The following is a 14,695-nucleotide window of genomic DNA, read 5'->3' on the forward strand; positions in this document are numbered from 1 at the left end:
GTCACTGTGGACACCAGGACAATGGGACCCTTTCTCTCCCCATGCAGGAGTCAGGCCCACAGACAAAGGCCCCCAGTGAGGCTGAGACAGTCCTGTAGGAGGCAAGGGTATGGTGAGCAATAGGGTCAGAGTGTGTCGGAGCCTCCAGGGGCAGCAGGAACCTGGCAGAAAGCCAAATCACAGGCTCCAAGGCCCTGGGCAATGCTCAAGCCCCTACCTGTTATCCAGGGTGGGTCTCTCTTTTCCAATGCCTCCTAAACCCCGGGACAGGACACCCTGTTGGGAACCCCACTCTACTCATGTGAAGGAGGCTGAGTGCTGGACCACGCAGTCAGGGTCCTGATAGGGTGTGGCCCTACTCCATCTCTCCAAAGAGGTACGCGGGTGCTCCATATGGGGCCTCTTTCTGAGGCTCAGGCTAGCTACCTTCTGTGCAGGGCACTGCTGAGTCATCCCAGGACACCCCCCCTTTCTCCCCCTTCCCCAGGAAGCACAGCTTAGCGAGGCCCGAGCTTCCTGTTTGCTGCTCTGCCAGAGAAGCCCGGCAGGTGGTGGAGAATTCTTGTTCTAGTCCGCTATCTACTTCTGGAACTCTCCTCGTCCACAGAGCAGAGAAGATGGTGGACCCGTGCCATGGGAGACTTGAGAAGCACCTTGGGGAGAGAGTTGGGAAGCCCAGGGTGCCACAAATCCACCGTAGTACTAGACTTTGCCTCAGTGAGTTCTGAACCCGAAGGACAGACAGACACTGCCTCCTCTCCAGCCTGCTCCTTTTCAGGATCCATCCTCCAAGGTCACCGAGGTCATCCATTCACAGTTCCAGCTAAATGCCTCGCCAGCCTCCATCAGACATTGCATGTGCAACCACAGGCCAATACAGGATAGAGCAGGGTCCACTCCAACCCCAGCCTCATTCTCTCCCTTATAGGGCCTTAAGAACCATTTTGTACTCTTGGGCATTCTGGGCTGGCTGTGTGGGTAGGCAGATAAGACCAGGCCAGGAGAAAGGAAGGTGATAAGCTCTGAGAAATCAGTGCTTTCTCAAAGAAGGGCCAGGAGAGCCCCAGGTCCTCAGCACTACCTTCCCAAGCCCCTTAGGAAAGAACCAAGAGTCGCCAGGTAGATTAATGGGCATAAGGATTGTGTCCACATGACACTCAATGCTGAGTGAGCCAGGTGTGAGGATCTGCAGCCATAACTTGTCTTCATCAGGACGGGCACTCCAGCCAAGGCAAGGCTGCACACTGAGGAGTCCCCGGAGCTCTGGCTGGTTCAGACACCACCGGTCATCTACTTCCTAGCCTGCAGTGACCTCATCACTTCAGCCTCCGCTGACTCAGCCCGGGCCAGCCCAGTCTGGCCGGCCGGAAGTCCTGCTCTCCCCCCACTTAACTGCTCCTCACTTCTAACAGTCCCCGCAAGACAGAGAGGCCACGCCGCCGCCTGGTGGCCTTTTGGCCTCTCTGGTCTCGGTCCATCACGTCGTCTAGAATCACATACCTGTATCAGCTGCGCCCTCTACTGGTCACAGCCTGTGAGACCCTTGGCGTGGCGGAGGACACTGGTCCTTCTTGCCTTGTTTTTTTAAATTTGCATCCTCCTGCTTCTCCGTCCATCACCCAGCCTTCCCTTCATCACTGCAGTTCCTGGAGGCACTCTCTGAAGCTCAGAATGAAGCCACCAGGAGCCCCCCTCTCCCCAAACCGGACTCTTCATTCTGCTGATGTCCCCATACAGGCAGTGATGAATCCTCAACCGACTGGGCAACTCTTTTGCACCAGGCACTGCTCTATCCACCAACTTCTTGGTGACTTCTCTGACCCTTTTGCAAGCTAGTAATTGCCGCGGCCCTACTCACACCTACCCTTGGAGGTTCTGCCCAGCACTGTCTGTCCACACTCACACAGAAGCATCAAACTTGTTTGGGTTCAAACAACTTTATTTCCATATGGTTTTGCTGGCACTCCACCCTGCAAACCCTTTGAAAATTAAGAATGAGTAGCACAGTGTCCCCTAGAGAAACTGAGGGACAAGGAGGCAGCTGACATAAGAGAGAAGTTGAGGCACTTAGGGACTTACCCATTGTCCTGAGGGTAAAACCTGAGGGCCAGGTGTAAGAGAGAGGGCCTAGGCTGGGTGGAGCCATCCAAGTGTTTCCCAGAAACCCCTTCTGGCACTCCAGCCCCACCCCTCTCATGCCACTCCCTGTTATAGGAAGTGCACAGGCAGCTGAAGAGATAGGGCAGTGCTGGGGGCAGCAATATTCCAGGCCAGCTCCCTAAAGACTGGATGGAGGTGACAACAGTGACTTCCTGTGCCTTGGGAGACGTCCTTGTGGTCCTTCTGGGGTGTCCGCTGAGCGCAGAGCACGGGCCTGGGGAAGACACACATACCCTCCACACTGGGTTCTCCCTTAGTCTCCTCAGTACCCTGAGTCCTTGATTTAACTCCTGACCTAATCAAAATACTTGCCCTGCCCTTAGGGGCCCAAGAGTGGTTGCATGTTCTCAGCCATCTGCACCCAAGGGGTCTCCAGAGCTCCAGCCCACTTCCTCCTATTGGCCTCAGAGAGAGGCAGTGGTCACTCCAAGCTCACAGTCGGTGAACGACAGGCAGAACGGGTCTTGAGCCCAGGGCTTGCAAGTAGCTGGTGGCCCCCACCTGCTCCCTCTTGTCACTCACAGGCCTTCGGGGCACACAGGAAATCTGAGGGGCCTCCCAGAGTCCGTTCTCCTGGCAGCGGATCAAAGGCAGGTTGCGCTGGGCCAGCCCCTCTCGGCACCGGTATCGTAGTACGGTGTCCACCGCATAGCGCAGCAGAGGACGACCAAATATTTGAGCCAGGGGCAGCTGTGGTGGAGGCCCACAGGACACTGCAAGGGGCACACAGTTAGAAGTGAGAGCCTGGCTTGTGGATGATGGTTCCCAGAAACCTGATGGGGAGGAAAGGAGTGGACACAACTGACGAGAAAAAGTAGGGGTTCTGAGCGGGCCAATGTAATGTGTCGCCCCCCCGCAGTCTGGGCTCTTCTGGGTAGCTTTGCTCTCCTTTTGTAAGTGGCAGTCCCAGCCACCCCTCCCCTTGTCGGCCCTCACCAAGCCCCGTCTTGCAGGTGTAGGATAGGTGGTAGTTGCAAGGCACGTCACTCCACTGTCCCTGGTCATGCCACACCATGACCACACAGTTCTCCCCAGACAGGAAGTAGCTGTCAGGCTGCCCAGGGTTCCAGTTTTCATAGAGCTGGGAAGGGGAAGTGGAGGAGGTGGTGAGAAGCTTAAACCCCCTAAGTACCAGGAGGAATGGATGGCCTCCGAGAACTAGAGGGAGGGCTTGGGGGTACCCGGGGATGTGGAAGGGCAGGGGTCTGGTGACTGGGACAGGGGCTTTGCAGGAAAGAGGAGACGGAGACAAGGAAAGAAGGGGTCCAGGGGAAAGACGGGAGCAGAGGAGGGCAGGAAGGGAGGGAGAGACCGTGACAGTTACTGAGGGCAGAAGGGCATCCTGGAAGTGACCTAGCCGACATTGCAGTAAGAGTCCTCACCAGAGGGGCACCATCGGACCACAAGAAGTCACCCTCGATGGTCCGGTCATTGAGCCCAATCCACTGGTACTCCCGGTAGCGATCTGGGGAGAAGAACCAGAGGTGCAGTGGGCAGTAAGCCCTGTGTGCCTGGGCAGTGACTGACCTTGTAGGGAGTCCATCCAAAAACCTGCTCCCTAAGTCTCGCTGGCTTGTGGCTGCTGGCTCAGGAACAGGCTCCTCTACCAGGAGAGCAGCACCACCAATGGACTGTCTCCATCCCTCTTTTCTCTCTTTTTCCCCAGGTAAGATAATTATATTGAATGCCATAAAGACTCCCTAAATTCTTTTCTTTTGAAAGTTTTTAATTTTTTATTTTATGTATATGGGTATTTCATCTGCATAAATGTCTGTGTATCACTTGTGTACAGTGTCTTCAGAGGCCAGAGGGCTTCAGATTCCCAGGAACTAGATGGTTGTGAGCTGTCCTGTGAGTGCTGGGAATCGAACCCTGGATCCTTCAGGAAAGCAGCCAGGGCTCTTAACCTCTCTAGCCTGTCTCCCTGTTTTCTTAAGTAACCTCCACACCCCATGGAGGCCAGGGCATGCAGGTGGAGAATAGCACTTGGGGAGGGAAAGAGGAAGAGCAAACCTTGTTACCACAGAGTTAGGGAAGCAGACGCACTGGGAAACAGGGAGCCCGGCAGCCTAGGTAGCCCTGCAAATGTAGGACATGTTGCCCAATCATCCCACAGCACGCCTCCCAATGAGTGAGAGGCAGAAGGAGTGAGGGAAGGGAGGGAGAAGAGAGAGAGAGAGAGAGAGAGAGAGAGAGAGAGAGAGAGAGAGAGAGAGAGAGAGAGAGAGAGAGAGAGGAAGAGAGAGAGAAAAAGAGAGAGAGAGAAAAAGAGAGAGAAGAGAGAGAGAGAGAGAGAGAGAGAGAGAGAGAGAGAGAGAGAGAGAGAGAGAGAGGAGTGAGTACAGAGTAAGAAAGGAGTGGAGGGAGGAAGGAGTGAGGAGTGGGCTTGGTGCAGAGCATGCGCAGGAAGCCAGGCTCCACCCACCGTTGACGAAGTCCTGCTCCTCTGGGGTGCAGATGCTGGTCAGATGCGCACCTAGTGCTCGGCACTGACTTTCTGCCTCCTCCCAGCTCCTCCGTGTGGAAAAGTGCTTGTAGCAGGCACCCTGGAAGGCTTCCCAGCCAGGGCTGCAGAAGTGGAGGCCTGGAGCACAGGAGAGGGAACGTTTTAGGCTGCCAGGTCTCAGATTGGCTTCTTCAACTGGCCGGCTAGCAGCAGGAGGGAGGGCTTAGAGCCACTCCAGTGCGTCCCAGGAGCCCTCGGCGGCGCTTGGGCAGTGGCTCGGTCAGCTGGCTCATCAGCCCTGGCCTGTGCAGCCCTCCATGCTGGAGAAGAGTCTACCCTCTCCCTGCCCCGGAGGCAGGACAGTGAGAGTGAAGTTAGGACCAGCTACGTAACAAGGCCCAAACCAGTGACCTCCCTCCCCCTTGGGAACTAGTATATTGGGGTAGGGTCCAGTCTTTCGACCTGCCTCCTTGCCCCTCGAACACACTCACCAACATCGCACAGGTCCCCCCCCATAGCCTGGCAAACATAGGCAGCGGAAACCCTCCTTCTCCTCCAAGCATGTCCCACCATTGTGGCAGGGGCTGGGGATACAGTCACCTGACGGGGAGAGAAGTGAAGTGCAGGAGCATGAGGGGGATGCTGTGCAGGGGTCTGCAGAGGGGGGTTCAGGGTCCCCCAGCCCAGACACCTTCCAGACCAGGGAGGTAACAGTCCTGCCTAGAGCGGGCCCTTGCTGGAGCCCACCCCCTAGTTCTGGGCTTCTCTCCTCACTATAACTGGCTCATCCTTGCAGAAGGCCATCATGCTCCCACCAGTGTGAGCCCTGATCAGCTGACGGGAAGAAGAAAGGGGAGAAGCCCTGGGCTGTCAGTTATGAGGCCTGGATTCCTGCCAGTCTCAGGCCGGGCTACCCGCCTTCCCCAGCCTTCTCTCTGGGCCCTGCCGAGGTGCTGGAGGAGCTGCCCGCATCTACTCCATTCTGGTCGAGAAGACCAGAGAAAGTGGCTTCTTTAACCAGCAGTGTAGACCAGCTCCCTCCGAACTATTCCCACCAGCAGCCAAAGGCCCGGGATGCTTCATGCCGGCACGGGCAGGGGTGGGGGAAGGAGAAGCTGAGTTAATTTGCTGGATGACCTAGCTGTAGGATAGGCTGGACCGATCAGCATCCCTTCCTCACTTCTCTCTCCACCAACAGTCTCCCCAGTGAGGTGAAGCCTGGTGTCAGGTGATGAAGGTGAGAGTCTCTGTTTCCCCAGTCTCCTCCACTTCCTGGGCAGCCCTCTAACCTTGGGAGATACACTCCTAAGCTCGGTCCTCGGTCCCCCTGCTCACTAAGGCATAAGTCCCAAACCTGGCTGTGGGCTACAGGGCCTGGACCTTGGCTGGGCAGTGTGGGGTGAAGGGACTCCTTTTGGGGTCTCCTTCCTCCTTTTGCACCCCACTGAGCCAGAAAGTATTTCTTTCCCACCTCCAACATAGTGGGCGTGGGGCCTCTGGCTCCCTCTATGGGTGGGCTGATACTGTAGTAAGCCCCTTCTCACTACACCCCCTCCAAGGCCAGGGGGCAGAAAAGGTAGCAGCTGAAATGGGTGAGCTGATGACATGGGGGTGCTCCTCCACTTGGGCCATGGAGGAGCGGTGAGAAGCGGGGAGGACTCAGCCTTGGCTGAGGGAACCGTCGGCTTCTGGGCCAGAAGGCTCCTCTCAGATCGTGGAAGCCAGCTCCTTTCCTCCCATCCCCCCACCCCTGCTCCACGTGAGACAGATCCTTGGTGTTGAAGAGCATAAATCCACTTCTCCTGGGGTTGGGGGTGGTCATTAGTGCAGGGTTAGTGCAGGAGGGCGACACTGGGCACAGGGGGCAGTAGTACTGTCTCTTAGTGGACACACGAAGGAAGATGGTGTGCGTAAACCTTGGGAAGCCAGAGAACTGGCCCCATGCAGGACCTGCCTGGGTAGGTAACACCCCACACCCTGGCTGTGTGGGTTTCTTCTGTAGGTGACAGAGGACTCCCTTGGGTGATGTGTACAGTCAAGTCTGGGGTCTCAGTAGTATGAGGGGAAGTGTAGATGCCCGAGGAGAGACAGAGGGGAACAGCAAGGGGCCGCTGCCCTGTTGGAAGAGCGAGGATGTTGGCTGAAGAAGAGTGGCAAAGAGACACGTGGAGAGACACAGAGGGATGGAGAGGGCACATGGGACGAGAGATTCCCGATTCAGACTCAGTTATGAGCAGAGAAGACAGCTGGAAATGGACAGGGTGTCAACAGTGGGTACAAAGCACTTTAATAGAGATTTATTTCCAAGGCTTGTTTTCCACGAAACAGTCAAAAAAATACTTCACAGAAGTAGTGGCTTAAGGCTCTTTGGGCTGAATATTCTGGTCCCCAGAGGTGAGGGGCAGGTATGGTCTCTCAGGCTTCCCCGGAATCGCTGAGAGGTGATTAAAGGGATAGAGCAAAGGGTACGGGGCGGGGGGGGGGGGAAGGGGGTGCAGCAGATGACAGGCCTGGCTTCAGAGGGTGTGATGGGTGGTGAGGGCACCAGGAAGAGGCATGAGGACATTCTGTGTGGCCAGTGAGATGTGAGCTACCGCAGAGGGCCCAAGGGTCAGTAGTGGGGCTTGGGTAGCAGAGAGGAACAGAGAACGGGGTGGAAGTGCAAGATGGGACACCCAAGACTGGAGAGCCACAAGGAACGATAGGGAAGGGGATGAGAGCAAAGGACCAGAGGGTCCGGGGAGAAGGCGGATTAAAGGCCGACATGTCAGGTGGCCCAGAGCTGGAGAAGGAGAAAAAGGAAGAATGCGGGCATTGACCCTTCAGCAGAATTACCTGATGAGGGAGCCACAGCCACTCCACCTCGGCTGGCACTGTCGGTGGGCAGTACTGGCTGGGCCTGCACTGAGGTCCCTGCCAAAACAGTTCTTCCAGACTTCTCTCCTGAGGGGGTCTCCAGCTCCCTGGCACCCTCAGGGGCCCACGTGGCTGGAAGCAGGGAAGGGCCATCCTCCGAGCTGGAGCTCCCTGCCTCCTCACTCTCTCGAGGGACCCCGGAGAGCTCGGGGCTCCCAGTTTCCCCCACTACTTCTCTTGCCCCATCTGGAGTGGATGTGAGACTTCCCTCTCTTGGGGGGAGTAAAGTCTCTGCAGGTGGTCCATGGACCCTGGGAGGCCTGGGAGAAGGTGATGCACCCAGCTGCAGAACGTCCCCGGCTGGTGGGGACACCTGGGAGAGTGACTGCTCTGTTTCCAAGCCAGTGGGGAGAGGGCTGCTGAGCTCCCTGGGCCACACCCACAGGTCCTCCTGCTCCTTCTCTTTCTCCAGAGCCTCGGTGTCTTTGTGTCTTTCTTCTTCCTCCAGGGCTGCGGCTTCCTCTTCTGAGGACGCGGTAGGTGGTGCACTGGATTGGGTTTCCGATTCTGACCACAGCAAAACAGTTCAGCACCAGGGACAGCACCCCCAGAGCAAGCTGGGGAAGGGTGGGGTCTGGGGGAGGGAGGGCACCTGGGAGACCTGGGAGAGGGGTGTCCTTGGTGCACTGTCTGTCGGGAAGAACTCTGACCCCGGGCTACATTGTGAGGCAACACTCTGGAGGGTTCTGCAAGCTGCCTCTAGCTCGGGCAGACAAGGATGTTGCATTTCCCAGTCTTATCTATCTGGGGGTAGGTAAAGAATGGATTTCCTTCCCAGAGAGCACCCTCTAAACACATGCTTCTCTAGCTGCAGAGAACTGGAGGTGGAATTTACTTGAATACCACGTTTGTGAGAGGGACAGGAAAGATGCCTTGTGTGGTGGAGCTGCTGGTCAGGCCAGAATTATGGCAGCTGTGACCCCGGCATCCACCTGGGCTTGCCCTTCTGCCCCAACTCCTCTCAGGTGTTAGAATCCAAGGTATGGGCTTAAAGTTACCTAGAAGAATCCTAGGGGCCTCTGATGGGTCTTCTGGGGAGGAGCTGCCTCCTCCCCCATCCTCCATGATGGGAATGGAGTAGATGGCCCCACGAGACTCGCTCTCCATAGCTTCCCGAGGTAACTGCAGTTCCTCCAGTTTCTCTGTCACTGTGACAATGGCCTCTAGTCCATCAGAGGCTGGGCTGGAGGCCTCAGAGAAGGCAGAGGGCTGGGCAGAGTCTGTGGCAAGAGGAAAAGGCCAATGGAGAGCTAAGTAGGCAGCTGAGTCCTTCTAGGGCATGGCCTGCATTTGAGACAACAGGCCCTGGAATGTGCTTCATCCTTCCGCAGCTTCTCACAGGGAGCCCAAGGGCATCCTGGAAGTCATCACTCCTCCCTCAAGTACTAATGGGGTGCCCACTAGTTTTCAGCCAAGCATTTTCTGGGTATGGTATAGAGAATGCTGGGGAAAGCATCCTGAGAAAACAGACATAGGCAATAAACACATTAAATACACAATGAAAGGAACACTTGAGAAGTTATAAGACAAAGTGGGGGCTCATTTTCCTTCAGAGGGGTCTGGAACATCTGAACGAGCTGCTCCCTGAAGTGAGGGAACACAGAGTGGGTGGATGGAGCAGTCTCTGAGTCTGGGTTGAGAAGGGTACAGACTCCATCCCCCAGGCACATCACTGACTGGGGAAGTTGGAGCTCACTAAGGCAACAGAGAAAAAGGGAGGGAGCACCTTCTGCGTGCTCTGCTCAGTGGCTTGGGATGAACTGCCTTGTCCCCTGGGGAAGGAACACAGGACAGAGCCAATGTCTCCAAAGTAGAATTGGGCTAAGAGGACCCCAGAGGGCTGTCTCCGGCCAGGACAGACAGAACTGTATGTCCCTGGCCCCCTGACCTGTTCCAGTGAGTCTTGCTCCATCCCACTCCAGACCAGCAAACCTGCATCTCCTCTGCCCGACCTCCATCTTCTCTCCCCACCTCTCCCCACTAATGTCTCTTACTGTCTCTTTCAGGACAGAGTGCTTAGCTCAGAACCTACACCCAGCTGACTTCCAGGTACCACCCTCTGTCCACTCATCAGCATTCGATGTTGAAAGACCTGACACCTGTAAGCTGTAGGGTCTGGGGCACACTCAGGAGCTCCTGGGGGCTTGTGGCTCACTGAAGAACTGGGACAGTTGGTTTGTGGGTGGGAAAGAGTGTCAGCCACCTGTGCTGGCCAATATGCTGACAGAGATGTGGGGACTGAGGCAACTTTGGAACTGGTGGCAACGGGTACAGGCCACTGAGGGGGAGGCAGGTGAAATGACGCAGAGGACACAGGGAAGATGCCCAGACCCTAGATGACAAGCTGAGCACCATTAAGACCCCTGTGGGCAAATGACCAAGAAGATGGTGAAGGCGAGGCTAGACTTCCAGGCCACTCACCTCGGAAGCAGTAGACATTGAAGCGGTTCTGCTTGCTGGGGAAGCCGGTCTGGTTGGGGAAGAGGAAGAGGGTCTTGACTCCCGGCAGACCCCCACCACAGCGTTGGCTGGGAGTGACGATGGGGTAGCGCACGCTGCCATCAGCCAGCCAGCCGGGGCTGCATCGGTCCAGGCCACCATTCCAGGCTGCATACAGCTGGCCTGTGCTGGCAATCTGTGCGCCCCGTTCCAGACAGTAGTCCCGAGCCTCCTCCCATGTCAGCTTGCCGGGAGGGGCGCCCAGAAACAGTTCTCCTGAGTGAGAAGAGGAGCTGGGTCATCAGGCAGTCGGCAGTCCTTCACCCTGGACTCTTACAGGTCCCCAAGCAAGCTCATTCCTGACATGGGGGTCACCTTGCCCACCTGACAGTATTAAGGTCTGCATGAAACCCAAGATGAAAACGAGTGTGTAGAGGAGCCTGACCCCAACTCCTCACTCTATCTAGGGTTTGGCACCGCTGCCACTCACCCCCAGTTGGCAGCTACCTGTCGGGTTGGCTCATGGCTTGCTTCTGAGACAGTGTTTGGAGGAGTACATCAACTGCCCGCCTATTCTGCCCTTAGACACACGAAGTCTACTGGAGGCCCCAGAAGAAACCAGGGGCCTTGTTGCAGAAGGGCTTCTCACTCTCAATCACCATTTAGGTCTTCAGCATAACAGTAGACATCGTAGAGGTCCTCAGGACCCACCACTCCGTAGTTCCGGACTCCAGGGTAGCCGTCCATGTCTCCATAGCAGGCCTCCCGTGGGTTCTGGATGGGGTACCTAAGAGAGAGGAAGAGCCTAAGGACTGGTGTCTTCCCCCAGGAGGCTGTTCCATATCAACTCTACTGCTGTGTGACAAGTGGGGAGGGGGATGTCAGGATGCAGGGAAGTACGCCCCAGGCAGGGCTTCATCCACTTTCCTCGGGCCGCACCCGGATATGACCAAGGGCCCCCGGTCCACACCCCCAGCCCACCTCACAGTCTGGTCGGACAGCCAGCCGGCATCACACTGCTCATAGCCGCCGAGGTAGGCAGCATAGAGCTGCTCAGGGGTGGCGATCTGGGCACCTATGCGGGCACAGGCTTCCTGGGCTCCCGCGAAGGAGAAGGCATAACGGGCAGAGCCCTCTCGGTAGAGGAAGACGACCCCTGAGGAGTAGAGAGGACTCCTGAGCCTGACATCACCAGCACACTGACCTCCCTCCCCGTCACTCCCTGCCCACACAAGACAAAGTCCCATTGTGCTCACTCTAGGGCTTGCGGGACTGTTTCCCGCCCTCCTTTTCCAATTCAGCTTCTGCCTCTCACGGGCAAGGTTTGCTAAGCCTTCTCACACTCTGCTCCCTGCGGGGGCCAGAGTCCTTTCCTCCCTCTCTGTAGGGTCCTCACTCCACTCTGTCTTCTCACCTTTGACCTTGACCTCCACAGCGTCACTGCTGTCGTCGATACCGTGCTGGACCTCGCAGCGATAGACCCCGGAGTCATTGGGCCGCAGCTCGCTCAGCACCAGAGACACATCAGTGAGCGATGCGGGGTAGGCGGGCAGCGCCACTCTGAACCTGTAGGCTTCGTTTACCTTAACCCGCAGACCGCGCGCCACCAGCACCTCCGCCTCCCGGTCCCCAGACAGAAAGGTCCACTTGACCCGGGGAAAGCCCGGCGCGGCCCGGCGGCTGGTCAGCGGCCGCAGGTGGTGGACGTGGCATGGGATGGTCAGGGCGCCGCCCAGCACGCCCCGCAGCTGCGCGGTGCCAATGCGCACGCGGAAGGCTCGGTCCTCTGTGGACAGGGGTCAAAGCCCGCTGCAGCCAGACGCAGGACGCAGTGCGCCTGTGCGCGTGGCTCCAAGCCCCGCCCCCCAGGACCAACCCGCTCAGGGTGTCTTCGCCCAGCTCAGGATGCTGAGCCCTGCCCAGGGTCCTGAATCGGATCCTCCACCCTTAGCCTCTTGCCTTCCGGCCCTTTGCAGCCCTGACTCCAAGACTCCCCCACCTTCTAGGGTCCCCACCTCATTATCCCTGTTGGCGCCAACCCTTGCCCACAGAGCTTCCAGGTCTGTCTCCTTCCCGGTACCCGGGCTGGAAGCAGGTGGCTGGGGTTGAACTGAGACGGCTTTCTGTCCTAGGGGAGATGCTGCAGAGAGACAAAGGTCCTCTGGAGGGTTGCTTACCTGAGCTGTCCTCTTTCAGATCCTCAGCTAGGGCTGCAGGGGCCTGGGTCAGTACCAGGGCTGCCAGCAGGGACAGAAGCAGTGGGATCATGCTGCAAACTGATGGAAGAAGTTGAGGAGGAAAAAGGAAAGGTGCGGTTAGACTTCGGGATGGACTTCCTCTGGCTCTCTGTCACCCCATATGGGCAGCGTATACCAGAATCACCACTAACTCTGTTTCTGATCCCATCTCCTCAGTACCCAGAGGTGTCCCCAGTCAACTCATTGTGTGACCTAAGCCAAGGTCCTTACATTGCTGAGCCTCTGTTTTCTTAATTATAAAGGGGGAAAAAAGCACCATCATTACTACCTTATGCATTTTGATGTGGCCATGTGCTTTGAGTGATCTGTCTGCCTGTCTTTCTATCTGCCTATCTAGCTGCCATTTATACATAGTTATCGTTATCTATTATCTACTTACCCAACTATAATCTACAGCAGCAAGCACCCTGTGCACATGCCAGCACCAGACACAGAGTAGATGCCCAGTGAACGCTAATAACACAATGTTGAGTGGCACTGTGCAACTGACTCTCCGTACACTTGTGTTCCAGACCTGTGCATCCAACCAGCCACCCGTCAAACATTCAGAAAAAAAGAGTCTGTCCTGAACACATACAGATTCTTTGTCACTGTTCCCTAAACAGCATATATACACTTAGAAATTATAAGCCACCTAGAGACGGGTTCCTGTGTGTGAAAGGCGTGCGTAGGTGGGGTGCAAAGATGGCATTCTATGTGAATGCATAGAATACCTGCAGGTTCAGGCAGCCCCTGGGGGCTGGCGAGTCAAACCCACAGATCCATGGGGTGGGGTTGGGAGCACAGCTGTGGTCCCACTTTCCCCTGCCCTCAGGAGCCGACCCTAAGCCTCCTTCCCCAACGGTAAAGCCCAGACTCCCCTGCCCCGCCATTCCTCCTCCAGGAGGGCCTCCTAGACTGAACCCAGACACTGCAGCCTCTCCTGCTTCCTCCCCACAAGGACTTGTAAGGAAGCTTCCCTGGTGCCCAACATCCTCTGCCCCCTCCATCCCTCCTGCTCTGCTCCCAGTCATTCCCCTCTGCCTGGCACGGACTTTCCCACCGGATCTCCTGGCTCAGAAGCCAGCTGGGACAAAGACCCTGTCCCTGCCAGTCTGGCCTCTCTCCAGTGGCTCCTTCCCCCACCCATCTTTTGTGAAAGCCTACAACTTGGAGTGTACTGGAGAAGGGTACAGGGAGAGGCCAACCCCCCCCCCCCCCCCCCCCCCCCCCCCCCCCCCCCCGCCGCCCTGGCCACCAGCTCTGGAAGCAGCTTCTCTTTCTGAGGATCTCAGTGCACTTACACTCTCAGGGAAAAAGGGAGGTGGATGCCCAGAGAGGGCTAGGGCTAACTCTGGGCCACCAGCAGAGTCAAAGCTGGAGCCACTGTGCCCTCAGGAAGGACAGGAACACGGTCTTTAAGAGCCAGAGTTGGGAGAACACGAGGACCCAGGTCTGCATGGCTGATGATACAGCAGGGATCCAAGTTAAGAGGTCAGGCAAGATGTCCTACGGATTATACTTATCTGCACTGGCTGCCTCTCTCCTAGCCCTCCCTCGCTCTGCCTAAGTGATGGGAAATTTCCTCCCCTCAGGTCCTCCCAGGTCTTCCCAGGCCAGACTCCCCTGCTAACCACCGCTGTGGTCCTCACTCTTGGTTGGGCTGTACGAGCTGTAACTAGGGTTATCGCTGGGAAGCAAGAAGGGAGCCAGGTGCCGGGGCGTTCAGAGGAGGGGGGTTGCTGGAGAGGCCGGGCCGGTCCACTCTTCGGTGGGAGCAGGAGCTGCTCACACGCCCGGCCCCGTGGCCACCCCTTTTACCTGTGTTGGGACAGCAGGGGACGAGAGAGGAAGCCCGAGGTCAGAGGATCCGACTGCCTTGGGACATGGGTTTCCGACCCGAGTGGCCAAGAGCGGCTCCTGTTCGGAGCTCGAGCGCTCTGACCCTTCCCGGAGGAAGACGACAGAGACGCTACGCTAGCTCAGCAGCCCCCTGCCTCCGGCCGGGGCATCCTGGGCTGCTGCGCAGCTCGCCCACTGGCTCCTGCAGGCTGCGCGGCGGAGGCAGGGAACGAGGGGCCGCGTGGCTTGGGGCACCGAAGCCGGTACATCGCCCTGTACGCCTGCCCTAGGAGAGGCGCCCCCGACCGCGCCCTCGGGTGCGCGGGGGGGGACCCCAGGAAGCTGAGACGGGCGACCCTCCCCGTCGCCCACAGCAGTCAGGCCCGCGGCCCGCCCTCGCCCACGCCCGGATCCTCAGGCTCAGAGAGGTCAAGAAACTTGCCCAAGGTCACACAGCAAGTAAGCGGCCGGCGGGGGCCGGGCCTCCGCACTCACCTTGCGAGGTCCCCTCGGCACACCGCGCGTCCCGCAGCCGCCGCCGAGACTGCGGCGCAGTGCGCGGGCGCGAGCAGGGCCGGGCGCGCGGGACGCAGAAGGGGGCGCCAGCCCGCCGGGCGCCGCACAAAACCCCCTTTCTTCCCACGCGCCCCGCCTT

The 14,695-nt window shown here is 57.7% G+C and overlaps 1 protein-coding gene across 1 annotated transcript; it reads right to left on the reverse strand.

The window, feature by feature from the left end:
- Positions 1–1,918: 1,918 nt before the first annotated feature.
- Positions 1,919–14,641, reverse strand: Bcan (brevican). The gene is given in 15 exon segments (XM_052732316.1): positions 1,919–2,374; positions 2,683–2,873; positions 3,097–3,241; positions 3,543–3,625; positions 4,586–4,744; positions 5,098–5,119; positions 5,121–5,206; positions 7,442–8,029; positions 8,521–8,742; positions 9,944–10,237; positions 10,621–10,748; positions 10,943–11,117; positions 11,376–11,747; positions 12,139–12,237; positions 14,536–14,641. Coding segments are annotated over 14 exon segments (2,652 nt in total). The 5' UTR covers positions 12,230–12,237; positions 14,536–14,641; the 3' UTR covers positions 1,919–2,278.
- Positions 14,642–14,695: the final 54 nt, after the last annotated feature.

Source organism: Peromyscus californicus, unplaced genomic scaffold (assembly GCF_007827085.1).
Source record: "Peromyscus californicus insignis strain IS unplaced genomic scaffold, ASM782708v3 Scaffold_9__1_contigs__length_137607984, whole genome shotgun sequence".
NCBI classification, from domain to species: Eukaryota; Metazoa; Chordata; class Mammalia; order Rodentia; family Cricetidae; genus Peromyscus; species Peromyscus californicus.